This window comes from Megalopta genalis, chromosome 7 (assembly GCF_051020955.1).
Source record: "Megalopta genalis isolate 19385.01 chromosome 7, iyMegGena1_principal, whole genome shotgun sequence".
Classification (NCBI taxonomy): domain Eukaryota; kingdom Metazoa; phylum Arthropoda; class Insecta; order Hymenoptera; family Halictidae; genus Megalopta; species Megalopta genalis.
The window spans coordinates 3,256,555-3,270,803 of NC_135019.1; the positions used below are offsets into that span (position 1 = coordinate 3,256,555).

General features: G+C 39.3%; 1 protein-coding gene across 2 annotated transcripts in view; it reads left to right on the plus strand.

Moving 5' to 3' along the window:
* nolo (ADAMTS-like no long nerve cord) overlaps positions 1-14,249 on the plus strand; it is a 628,447-nt gene that overhangs the window by 504,072 nt on the left and 110,126 nt on the right. For both annotated transcript variants that reach the window (XM_076523533.1, XM_076523534.1), the window contains exon 6: positions 1,496-1,822. In XM_076523533.1, coding sequence (XP_076379648.1) covers positions 1,496-1,822 — 327 coding nt within the window. The remainder of the gene's footprint in view (positions 1-1,495; positions 1,823-14,249) is intronic.

The following is a 14,249-nucleotide window of genomic DNA, read 5'->3' on the forward strand; positions in this document are numbered from 1 at the left end:
TGCTTCAAATGACCTCAGGAATCTCTCACATCACGGAAGTATCATAATTTTCGGATAGACTGTATATTGAATCTGTGTTTAAATTATTACGAAAAGAAAGAAGTTGCTATTCGGTCAATAGTTCTTTTATTCGATGCAGCCTATTATCGCGTTGCATTTGTAGAAAAGCTAATAACTGGACGGCGAATTTTTATGCAAAATAAAAATCGTCTGCATCGGTTGCAAGATGCAAAGATCGATTGCAAAAACATTTATTTCTTTCCGTAAGAACTCGAACGAGTTGCGAATAATATAATGATCATTGTTAAATTCTTGGAACGTTTTTACTGTTTTCTGTTTGACCTACTTGTTTTTGCACGTACGTACAGTTCCTCGCAAAATCGAGCGTACACCTTTTAAAACGCAGTAAATTTTTTAAAACTGGACTTCAGTGACTTCAATTCTTTTTAAATGATAGACGGACTAGTCTAGTAGACTAAAATAATGACTAAAATGCCTTCTCTTAATTTTGCTATTACTCTTGATGCACATAAACTACCTAGATCTTCCAGAGGCATTTTTTAAACCTCCGTTACAGGCTCGCATAAAAAAGTTAAGAAAACGAGAGTTCTTTTATTCTCTTCTTGTCATTCCAAGTAACAGCAAAATCTAAGAAAAGCGTAAAAGAAAATCCAAGACTCTCGGTCCAACTAGAAAAAAGTTATTGCGCTTTTAAAAAGTGCACGCTCGATTTTGTGAGTGACTGTATATAGACAAAAATTTTCCTTTAGAAGATTTTAAACCTCCGTTACAGACTCGCATAAAAAAGGTTAAAAAACGAGTGCTTTTTTATTCTCTTCTTGTCATTCCAAATAACAGCAAAATCTAAGAAAAGCATAAAAGAAAATTCAAGTCTCTCGGTCCAACTAGAAAAAAGTTATTGCGCTTTTAAAAGGTGCACGCTCGATTTTGTGAGTGGCTGTATATTGACAAAAATATTCCATTAGAAGATTTTAAACCTCCGTTACAGACTCGCATAAAAAAGGTTAAAAAACGAGTGCTTTTTTATTCTCTTCTTGTCATTCCAAATAACAGCAAAATCTAAGAAAAGCATAAAAGAAAATCCAAGTCTCTCGGTCCAACTAGAAAAAAGTTATTGCGCTTTTAAAAGGTGCACGCTCGATTTTGTGAGTGACTGTATATTAAAAAAAAAAATATTCCTTCAGAAAATTTAATCAAAAAGCAATCGTTACTTCGACTAAACAAAAATAGCTCCATTTCAATAACAATCATTCGAACGACGAAAGCTTCGTCGGAACGTTTCCCGGCGACTGAATCGCGTCGCACAGTCTCGAGGAAAAAGAATTAGTTGTTTCGCGGAGCACCGAGTTCGAACTCGTGCAGATCGAGCCTAACACCCACCCGACAAGCATAAATCTCTCGAAATCCGCGTAATAGGCGGCCTACGTAGTCGAACGGGCCGTTTCAAAAGATAATCCCATGCCTTTGATTGCAGCCCTGCGAGAAGCCGAGCGATATCCGGGCGGAGCAGTGCGCGGCTTACGACGACGTACCTTACAGCGGGCAACTGCTCAAATGGTATCCGCATTATGATCCGACAAGGCCGTGCGCTTTGATCTGCCGGGGCGAGCAATCCTCGGAGAACACCGAGACACGGTTGAGACAGGAAACGTCCGCGGAGAAGATGCTTCCGCGCGACGCCACCGAGGCTTTGCAGCTCGACAGCGACGAGACCATCGTCGTGCAGCTAGCTGACAAAGTAGAGGACGGCACCAAATGCTACACAGACGGCACCGACGTCTGCATCGCCGGCCAATGCATGGTGAGTTAGTTCCCTTTAACCTGCGACTTTCCATTCGAATGCTGTCGCTGAATAAACGGCGAATACAGCGCCGAGCCACCGTAAGTGACCAACCGGCTTTCTTCGACTTTGCAAAGACGACGACGAGACCGAATTTATTTCGACCCGTCGCCGATTTTTATCGCGACGCGAGCTACGCGCGAACGAATTCGTTCGATCGCTTTTCTTTCGGAATGTCTTCGTTGTTTCAGTGATTTGTAAATGAACGAGGGAGGGGGGATTTTAATTTTTCAACGAGTTATATGTCGAGATTAGAGAGCTCAGGAATCGAATTTTCAATCCCTTTGATATGAAATAATATGAAATGAAGGAAATAATATATAATATATGAAAATGAATAAATGTAAATATGTAGGTATATAAATAAATATATAATCCCTTTGTATGAAATAATATATTATGTTTCGAATCGTTTCTTCCGCGCAAAATGATGTTCTTGTCGCGTTTGTTTATACGATAATGGATGAAATAATATATAATATATTAAAAGAAATAAATATAAATATTTATGTATAAAAATAAATATATAACCCCTTTGAATGAAATAAAATATTACTTTTCGAGTCGATTCTTCCTCGCAAAATGATGTTCTTGTCGCGTTTGTTTATACGATAATGATGAAATAATATATAATATATTAAAATAAATAAATATAAATACGTAAGTAAATAAATAAATATATAACCCCTTTGAATGAAATAAAATATTACTTTTCGAGTCGATTCTTCCTCGCAAAATGATGTTCTTGTCGCGTTTGTTTATACGATAATGATGAAATAATATATAATATATTAAAATAAATAAATATAAATACGTAAGTAAATAAATAAATATATAACCCCTTTGAATGAAATAAAATATTACTTTTCGAGTCGATTCTTCCTCGCAAAATGATGTTCTTGTCGCGTTTGTTTATACGATAATGATGAAATAATATATAATATATTAAAATAAATAAATATAAATACGTAAGTAAATAAATAAATATATAACCCCTTTGAATTAAATAATATATTACTTTTCGAATCGTTTCTTCCTCACAAATTGATGTTCTTGTCGCGTTTGTTTATACGATAATGATGAAATAATATATAATATATTAAAATAAATAAATATAAATACGTAAGTAAATAAATAAATATATAACCCCTTTGAATTAAATAATATATTACTTTTCGAATCGTTTCTTCCTCACAAATTGATGTTCTTGTCGCGTTTGTTTATACGATAATGATGAAATAATATATAATATATTAAAATAAATAAATATAAATACGTAAGTAAATAAATAAATACATAACCCCTTTGAATTAAATAATATATTACTTTTCCAGTCGTTTCTTCCTCGCAAAATAATGTTCTTGTCGCGTTTGTTTATACGATAATGAATGGAATAATATATAATATAACAATATAAATAAATATAAATATTTAAGTATATAAATAAACATATAACTCCTTTGAATGAAATAATATATCACTTTTCGCAAGTCGTTTCTTTCTCGCAAATTGATATTCTTGTCGCGTTCATTTATACGATTATGAATGTAAACGTCTCTGTTACGGAATTTCGAGAAGAATCGTTAGGAATACAGATTTTTTAACAGTGCATAATTTTATGTTCGATTTTATGTGTCTCGTGACTGGAAAAGGGAAAATCGGATACCGAACAACCGAGGTTTGCATTGTAAATGTTGAACGCTGGATTATTTGTGTTGTTCGATGAAACATTTGTGTGACTGCGTTTTTGTACGCAGATCGCGGTCGATCCACTGCATCGAAACCAATTGTGTATCTTCGGAAGTGTATTACGATGTTGATAGGACGCAAACGAAACGAACGATTTTACAGGATTTATCGCAGATCGTATTGTCTTGAATAACATTTATTTCGATACGTTCGAATGTCCGTCGAAGCTGTATCGTACAAAATTTTATTATATTTATCAACCCTTATATATTTATGAACTCTCGTACTTATGAACCTTTTGCTATACTTTGGACGAGTCTGACGCGTTATAGATGTTTCTACTGATACAGTAAATTCTCCCTAATTGACGCTCAGATTGGGCACAATTTGGGAAGAGGGGACACGATTATTAGAGCCTTGCATTTCGTTTAAAAAATTAACTGTTTAATGAAATAACCGTAGCATAAGCTCGCTTTTATAATTGTTGACAATCGATAACTATACAAATTTGTTATTGACGCACAGATTGCGCACAAAAGTGGACAATTTGAGAAGGAGGGGACACGATTATTAGAGCCTTGCATTTCATTTAATAAATTAACTGTTTAATGAAATAACTGTAGCATAACCTCGCTTTTATAATTGTTGACAATCGATAACTATAAAAATTTGTTATTGACGCTCAGATTGCGCACAAAAGTGGACAATTTGGGACGAGGGGACACGATTATTCGAGCTTTGCATCTCGTTTAATAAATTAACCGTTTAATAAAATAACCGCAGCATAACCTCGCTTTTATAATTGTTGACAATCGATAACTATAAAAATTTGTTATTGACGCTCAGATTGCGCACAAAAGTGGACAATTTGAGAAGGAGGGGACACGATTATTAGAGCCTTGCATTTCATTTAATAAATTAACCGTTTAATGAAATAACCGTAGCATAACCTCGCTTTTATAATTGTTGGCAATCGATAACTATAAAAATTTGTTATTGGCGCTCAGATTGCGCACAAAAGTGGACAATTTGGGACGAGGGGACACGATTATTCGAGCTTTGCATCTCGTTTAATAAATTAACCGTTTAATCAAATAACCGTAGCATAACCTCGCTTTTATAATTGTTGACAATCGATAAATATAAAAATTTGTTATTGACGCACAGATTGCGCACAAAAGTGGACAATTTGAGAAGGAGGGGACACGATTATTAGAGCCTTGCATTTCATTTAATAAATTAACTGTTTAATGAAATAACCGTAGCATAACCTCGCTTTTATAATTGTTGACAATCGATAACTATAAAAATTTGTTATTGACGCTCAGATTGCGCACAAAAGTGAGCAATTTGAGAAGGAGGAGACACGATTATTAGAGCCTTGCATTTCATTTAATAAATTAACTGTTTAATGAAATAACCGTAGCATAACCTCGCTTTTATAATTGTTGACAATCGATAACCATAAAAATTCGCTAATAAGAAAACTCGTGTAATTTTTTTATACTCGAATAATCGTATCTCTTCTTCCCGAATTGTCCATTTTCGTGTACAATCGGAACGTCAAGTAGGGAGAATTTACTAATAACTTGTGAAGTACGAATGCTATTCGCTTCTTTTTAGTCTAAATAAAGTTCCCATTTCCTGTCATCAGTATTTAAACGTTTAGGTAAATGTGAACGTACGATAACTATAAATTGTCTTCTTTCTTCTTAGAAATAATTACAATCGAAGAATTTCTGACCATTGAAACTATGAAGAAAATTACCACGAGTCAATTAATACGGCGAGAAATAATCTCGATTTGTCAACATTAAAATCATAATTTTCCGCCTCGAGATCCCGCTGTCATCGTTTTTCTATATGAAAAATGAAAATGACGAAGCAAGTCGCAAACATTTCCGCAACAACAAGAACGCAACGAACGAAAATTCGCATCGATCCCGCCCCGCGTTTCTCGCGTTTAAAGCTCGACGCAATTTACTTTCGGCCAAATGAAATTTCGTTTCATATTAATTGAAGCGCGCTGTAATCTTCGGATTGATTAACAATAACGAACAACCCCGATGGTCGCGCTTATTATGCTTGATTAAATTTGCGAGCGAACAAATCGCGTGTCGGCCGCGCCGGGCGCGGCATAAATATTGTTTTCAGACGACCGGGCTTCTTCCCGCGGGCAAATGACGCCGACTTTTTTAAGCTGTCGCGTTCGTTAACTGGAGAACACGCGCGTCTATCCGTTCGTTTCAGAAAATTCCAGCCGGATAAAAATGTTTCGAGTGCGCGGCTCCGCCGGATTCGTTTAAACGCGATTTAATTTGCCTGCGAACTGTTTCGAACCCGTTTGTCGTATCTTTTGTGGGACGTTACATCGCGGTACCGTGGACACTTATTTCGCGAATGCTGCATTGTCCCTTTCGCGAGTATTTTTTAAGCTATCGTAATGCCAATTACGTAATTCCAATTCAATTTCAAATTTCTGAGGAAGATTAGGAAGAACGCTTGCAATTAAGGCGAAGCATGTCGGACGTATTCAATAATAAGAAGAATTTTATTGTGAACAATATACAGGGTGTCCCAAAATTATGGTGCTTCTGGGAAGTAAGAGATTCCTGAGGTGATTTGAAGCAACTTGTTCCTTAGCGAAAATGCAATCCGCCGTTTCGTTTGCGAGTTATTAACGAAAAACGCTGATCAATGAGAGATCGCGTACGGCTGACGCCCCGCCCTCGCGACCACCGCCGCTGCGTCGGACGGCCGACGCCCCGCCCTCGCGACCACTGCCGATGCGTCATACGGCCGCGAGGGCGGAGCGCCGACTGCACTCGCTCTCCGATTGGTCCCCGTTTTTCGTTAATAACTCGTAAACGAAGCCGCGGATTGCATTTTCGCTAAGGAAAAAGTTGCTTCAAATGTCTTCAGGAACCCCTTATTTCCCGGAAGAGCCACAATTTTGGGACACCCTGTGTTATGGCACTTCGAACGAGTATGAATTCGTCGAAGGCAGTTAACTGATCGAACGCGAACCGGAAATCGGCCGCCTCGCTTTTAAAACGCAAGATTGAATGGGGGCGAGGTTTGGCAGGCCGAAACTCGCGAACTTTCGCGCCAGCTACGAAATACGGCGTACCGGAAGCGATACTGACATGGCGCAAAAATTACGCTGCCTCCCTAGAGACGAACGTTCCAGGGGCTCGTCGGCGCCGGCTTCCTTCGGATCCAGTGAACTATGATTCACTTAATAAATTAGTTTCTCGGCGGATCGAATTCTTAACTCGCCGCTTCGCTACGAATCCTCGCGCGATTGCTCCCGATCGAATGTTTCGATTTTCGTGGTCGATATCAATCGTTCGCGATCGAAGCTGTTTTAATTCGAAATCGAGAACGCGTTTTCTGATTTACAGTATTTCGATTTTATTTATTTGTCTCACCAATGAACGGCCATAGGCACTTGGAGCACGTTAAATTGGAAACGTAGAATTGTATTATGGATCGACGATGATGAAAAAAATGATTTATGCGTGTGAAATTCAGCCTGTTGACAAGTAGAATATTCTACATCCTTAAACGTTGGTATAACGTTATAGTACTTGATAAGTTTCATATATCCAAAGTAATTATTGTATAATAATTTATATATTGATTTTATTTGTATATTAAATTTATTTATATATTACTTTATTATTTTTATTATTATTATTTTATTTATATATTGAATTTATTTATACATATATTACTACTCTAAATATTAGTATATTGTATATGTAATAATAATTTTGCAATAATATATTACAAAATATATTGCTAATAACCCCGTAGGGGATTTCATAGCTAAATGAAAAAAAGAAAAGTACAATGCTCGCAATTTTAACAGTCTTTTAAAAATACAAACGAATCCGATACTGTTAAAATTATTTAGTAAAATGGTATAGCAATTTTTAGTCAGACAGCTCGACTGCAAAGGGTTCTGCTACATCTAGAAAAAGTCTTCTAAACAATAAAAATAACCTAAAAGAAATCGACTTTGCTCCTCGAAAGTGCTCGATAATTTACAATCCAATTTGTTATCGTCATTGATAAATTAATTTCTAAAATATTGCGATACGATTACATGTAAATACAGTAAATTCCCCCAAATTTTCCATCAACTTGTAAATAAGAATAAACAGTTTGAGAAGAGGAGACACGATCATTTGCATCTGGCGCCTCGTTTTCACAATCGTTGACAATCGGCAGCCGTAAAAATGGACCGCGAGGCTCGAATAATCGAATCGTTCCCTAAATTGTACATTTCAGCTTGCAAAGGCTGAAGAAAAATTGCGGAGAATTTACTGTACAGCGTTAGAAGTAAATAAAACAGTGGGGAGAATTTTTTGGGAGAAGTTATTCGCCGCGTATAAATCTGCGTGCACTCTCATTAGTGATGTAGGTCGTCCGTTGATCAGACATATAAAGTGATCATTGCGCGCGGCGTGTCAGCCAATTCCAGAAACAACCGGGTCAATTACTGGACCAATTTCGACACGTTAATTCCAGAGACACGGTGCCGAGTCGCGACAACAATGCCGGATCCCGGCAACACGGTCGGACTTATAAAAACTGTCGGGAACGAGGGACACAGAACAAATATTTCCATCGAGCACTCTCTTTCTCCCCCAGAGAAAGAGAGAGAGAGAGAGAGAGAGAGAACCCTTGTCCACTTGCAGCCGTGGAAAAGGGTAGAAAATCGAAAGAGAGAGAGAGAGCGAGAGCAAGAGAGAGCGAGATTTGCTCAGGTGAAGCACATAGTACCCTGCTCTCTCTCGCGCGCGCTCTCTCTCGCACTCTCTCTCACGCTCTCTTTCTCTCGCGCTCTCTCTCTCACGCTCTCTTTCTCTCGCGTTCTCTCTCTCGCGCTCTCTCTCTCGCGCTCTCTCTCGCTCTCTCTCTCTCGCACTCTCTTTCTCTCGCGCTCTCCCTCTCGCGCGTTCTCTCTAGCGCTTTCTTTCTCTCTCTCTCTCTCGTGCGCTCTCTCTAGCGCTCTCTCTCTCGCGCTTTCTTTCTCTCTCGCTCTCTTTCTCTCGCGCTGTCTCTCTCACGCTCTCTCTCTCTCTCTCGTGCGCTCTCTCTAGTGTTCTCTCTCTCGCGCTTTCTTTCTCTCTCGCTCTCTTTCTCTCGCGCTTTCTTTCTCTCTCGCTCTCTTTCTCTCGCGCTGTCTTTCTCGCGCTCGCTTCCTCTCTCTCTCGCTCGCTCTCTCTCTCTCTCTCTCTCTCTCTCTCTTTCTATTTTCCACCCTTGTCCACCGCTGCAAGTTTCATCGCGCCGTTAATATGCGATTAACGAGCGAAACGAGCGGGTGATTCGACTGTTTTTAAACGAGACACCGGGCTCGCTGCGCCATGTTCGCGGAGTTTATACCAAATGAACCCCGGGAGCTGCAAATAAAACGAAACTGCCGGAAACTGGTTCTCCTCCGCGAAAAATCTGCCTTTTATAACTGTTGTTTGAAACGTACCAGATGTTTTATTTATAAGACTCGCATCGCGGGTGGAGAGCATTGTTCGCAGCAGCCACAACGAAAGCAACAATCGTCCCTGTTTTATGAAAAATGTTAGAAGTTCATTGTTTAAGTCGAAGGTATCAAGCGCAAAGTACGAAGAAAACGTTCCGGAAAACCGTATGATTAAACAATTGCACGGCTAGATTACGGATCTTTGTGGAAAATACAGATTTGTTGCTATAATTGTGAAAATTAGGAGCTAAACAGAAATTCGTTTTCCCTTGCGTAATTGTTGCAAGTTGACTTCTTAGTTAAAACGATGATCTAACGTTGTTTTTGGGACAGCTTGAGCTTTTGTAGATATTAAAAAGTTTATAAACCAGTTTTAGAATTACTATGAAAATATAATACTATAGGCAGTTTTATGCGACCTACTTTTTTGGGGTGCGCATTTAATGAAAATATAAAGCACACGCGTTGCAAATTTAATTCGATTGCACGACACTGAAAATTAATTTTCTGTTTTTTATCGGTGATGAAACATCGACTGCAAAGTCAAAAATTATATTCGAAGATAGTATTCTGTATAGTATACTAATAATAATAATAAAATATATAATATAATAATTAATAATAATAAAATAAGATAATAATAATACAAATATTAGTAATAATTATTTTAATAATAATTATTATTACTAATTAATTAATTAATAATAATAGAAATATTATATATATATAATAATTAATAATAATAAAATAAGATGAAAATAATAAAAATATTAATAATTATTAATATATATAATTATATCATACTGTACAATTTTCTCTATCAATGCCTACGGTTATCAAGAATGAAAAACATTTTCATTTACGATTACCGGTTGTTACAAAAAGGATGTTGATCGAAGAAATAATTCTTGTCCCGACACGTTCAAAATTCGAACAGACCGTGTGCTAGTAACAGGGTCAATTTCTTCCGCGATTTTATGGGAACATTTATAGCGCCCCGTAGTATTGGCATTAACGAATGAAATTGCAACGCTCGCAAAATGACACAAAGAAGCATCGGAATAACGTTAAATCGACGATATACCGTTGGAAAAGTTCGTCCTGCGTCAACGAAGGTTTCGCATTACATCGTCGAATGAATAAATGAATTGAAAACTGGGTCGAACCTTTCCATATTAAATGTACTTCGAGAGAATTTTCGTGCCACAGCCGATTCCTCGGCGCTTTCCGATCGCATTGAAAAGGAATCTGAGGAGCGATCGCAGCAGGATAATTAATTAAAAATGCGGACAAGACCTTTAAATATGCGATCGTGACCGATTTGTCCGGCTCGGTTAAGAATTAAAACGCCAATCGGCGCATCGCTTGTCGAAACTTGGGCGGAGAAACTTCCGGGGCCGGAAACTCGAGATTTGCTCAGGTGAAGCACACAGTACTCCGCTCTCTCTCTCTCTCTCTCTCTCGCTTTCTCTCTCGCTCTCGCTCACACCCTCTCTCTCTCGCTCTCGCTCACACTCTCTCTTGCGCGCTCTCTCTCTCTCTCGCTCTCGCTCACACTCTCTCTTGCGCGCTCTCTCTCTCTCTTGCTCTCGCTCTCTCACACGCTCGCTTTCTCTCAATCTCGCTCTCTCTCAATTTCGCTCTCTCTCATTCTCACTCTCTCTCTCAATCTCGCTGTCTCTCAATCTCGCTCTCTATCACTCTCTCTCTCTCTCGCTCTTTCGCCCTCTCTTAATCTTGCTCTCTCTCAATCTCGCTCTCTCTTAATCTCGCTCTCTCGCTATCGCTCTCTCTTGCTCTCTCTCACTCTCGCTCTCTCACTCTCTCACTCTCTCACTATCGCTCTCTCTTGCTCTCTCTCACTCTCGCTCTCTCTCTCACTCTCGCTCTCTCTTGCCCTCGCTCTCTCTCGCTCTCGCATCCTGTCACTCTTGCGTTCACTCTCTCTCGCCCTCGCGTTCTCTCTCTCTCTCTCGCTTTCTCTCTCTCTCTCTCTCTTTCTCTTTTTCTCCCCTTTTCTCTCTCTCTCTCTCTCTCTCTATCTCTTTCTCTCTCTCTTTCCCGCTCATCTTCCGTCCACCGTCAGACTCGTCCAAACTTATTAACAACTTTTGATTCCCGCCGCGATTGTGCGCGACCGCGGTTTTTCCTCGGCAAGAGTAAATGCGAGCTAACGAAGCATCATGTCGCGTCGCGTCCGCATCGCGCCGACCGGTCGTCTTCCGCCAATATTTGCAGTGGGTGCGTCGAGACGCTCGCACTTCTCCTCCATTAAGTTAATTCGATCTTACTTTGCGCCGCTGTGTACCGCGAAACCGACAACTTCGAGATCCAACATCGATTAGTCCCGCAGTTGCGTCACTATGAGTAACGCGGAGTGCGATACTTCGGCAATTGAGGGCTTCGTTATTGCGTAATATATATATAATTAAATGTATTATTATTACTTACCAATTATTATTATTATTTATTATTATTAATTAAATTATATTGTTCAATTTATATATAATTATGTTCACATCTGGAAATGGGTGATTCCTGAGGTCATTCGAAGTAACTTTCTCCTTAGCGAAAATGCAATCCGCGGCTTCGTTTACGAGTTATTAATGGAAAACGCTGACCAACGAGAGATCGCGTACGACTGACTCCCCGCCCTCGCGTCCACTGCCGCTGCGTCAGATGGCCAACGCGCTGCGATATTGGCCGCGAGGGCGGAGCGTCGGCCGCACTCGTTCTCCGATTGGTCCACGTTTTTCGTTAATAACTCGTAAACGAAGCCGCGGATTGCATTTTCGCTAAGGAGAAAGTTGCTTCAAATGACCCGAGGAATCGCTCCTTTTCGGCTGTTAATATAATTATGGGACACCCTGTATTTAGCTCGCTTTTAGTCTCTAATGAACAGAACGCGAATTCAGAATTATTTTTAGTCAAGCAAATCTTGTCGTTTAATAGGCTACATTTGTCAAAAATAATAAGATTGTTACTGTCAGAATAAACATTCTCTTTGTATATTCCAATATTGATCAAGAACAGTGCACACACACACACACACAAAAGAAATTTTCGAATATATATATATTAAATAACATAATTTGATTATCCTAAAAATGTAAAACGTAGCGATCAAGAACGTTTTGATAACTGAAAATACTACAATAATATCGCGATAGAAAAATAATATAAGAATCATAAAAAAAGATACCGGCCATCGAATACGGTTCCACCGTTCGATGAAATCGATACATCGTACAATATCGCGACTGACAAATCGTAGTTTCTTCTTGCGGAGAAGAAATTCTCCAAGGAAACGCATTCAACGGATAACAAAAGGATTACATAATGGGGAAAGATTGTATAATTCAGGTGTCCGCTGATTACTTTGTCGGGGCGAGCAAACAAATACAGTGGAAGACGCCGCGGCGCGACGCGGCGCGTCGGCGTGCGATTCGCGTTACATCCGGCGAAACAAACGGGGGAGGGCTCGCTAAGCGAAACAATTGGAGGAATTTCACGGAGGGGAAGACAAACTCTAACAAGTTGTGATGGGGCACAAAAGCGTCGCGGCACTTATCGAGCGTGTCCGACGCGAAAGGAGAACTCGCGCGCCGGGTGCTTTAATAATGCAAAACCAGTTTGCGCTCACCGTGGCCCGGTTAGTGCTTAATTACGTGGACTCGTCCTGCTGATTAGATATTGTCCCTCCAACTTCGTCGCCACTGTCGCCGCTATTAAATCTCGTTAATTATTTCTTGACACTCCTCCTCACAGACGTTGCCCCGGGAATCGTCGCCATATTTGTCCCGTTCTCTTATTATCGCTCGCTGCGCCCACGCGCACCCACTCCCCGGCGCAACGTCTTGCCGAAACTCTTTGGATTCGTCAAACTCCATAATTGGACGCCCCCGCCAATTTCGTAATTATGTGTGCGCTGAGGAAACTCGCCGGCGAACTTGATCGATCGACGCTGAAATCATTTGTTTGCCGACCGATTAAGGTTAATGGATTCCTTTTTAATGATCGTTAATTGCCACGCGCTCGATGATAACATTCGCGATCGCGTCGCTGCGACACACACATACACACACATACGGTGCAACGGGGACAGTAATTTCTCCCTAATTCGCGCTCAGATCGCGCACAAAAATGGACAATTTGGGGAGGGGAGATACGATTATTCGAGTCCTGTGTCTCGCTTTTATGGGTCATGCCAAACGGTGACTATGTTATTTATATTTATATATAATGTTATTTATATTAATTTATTATATATACTAGTATACTATATATATAATACTTACATTATTATTATATATATTACATATATATAATTATATATATATAATACTTGCTCAGGTGAAGCACACAGTACCCCGCTCTCTCTCTCTCTCTCTCGCTCTCTCTCGCTATCTCAATCTCGCTCTCTCGCTCTCTCGCTCTCTCGCTCTCTCGCTCTCTCACTCTCGCTCTCTCTTGCTCTCGCATTCTCTCGCTCTCCTCTCTCTCTCTTGCTTTCGCTCTCGCTCGCTATATATATATATATTTTTTATTTAATAATTATAATAATAATAATAATATATAATTTAATAGTAATTTATTTAATTATATATTTTTTATTTAATAATTATTTACATTATTTATAATAATACTACATATATTATTATAACATATAATCATACATATAATATATATATATAATATACTACATATATATTTATAATAATATTACAATAATAATAACGTCGAATGAGCTATACAATTCGTAAAATCGTTCCTGACACGCCACTAAAAGCCGCAGTGAATTTTGAAAGAGAAAAGAATGTGTCGCTGTAATCGCATCTTCGTTCCAATTCTTGGCATAAATTCGGTGGAACGGTGACTTCGAGCGTTCAAAATAATACGATTACCGAGCATCTCTTCCGACGTAACACAAGAGATTAGCGATGGATGTAATTCCTCTCTTTGGGAACCCACTCAACCCCACCCCCCCCTGCCCGGCCCCACAGCTCGGTCTGTTCCGCAGTTAGATAACAAGATCTCAGCGGAAAGTAAATCGGCGATTTCCGCGACTTTCCATCTCCCCGCTATTTCGTTACGTAAATTTGACTGGCGTTCAATTATTCAGACTGGCTTTCAAGGTTCCATTCGGCAGTCGGTACACTTTCCGCAGCCTTTGCCGCCCACCCCAGAGTTAGCCTATTACGCTCAATA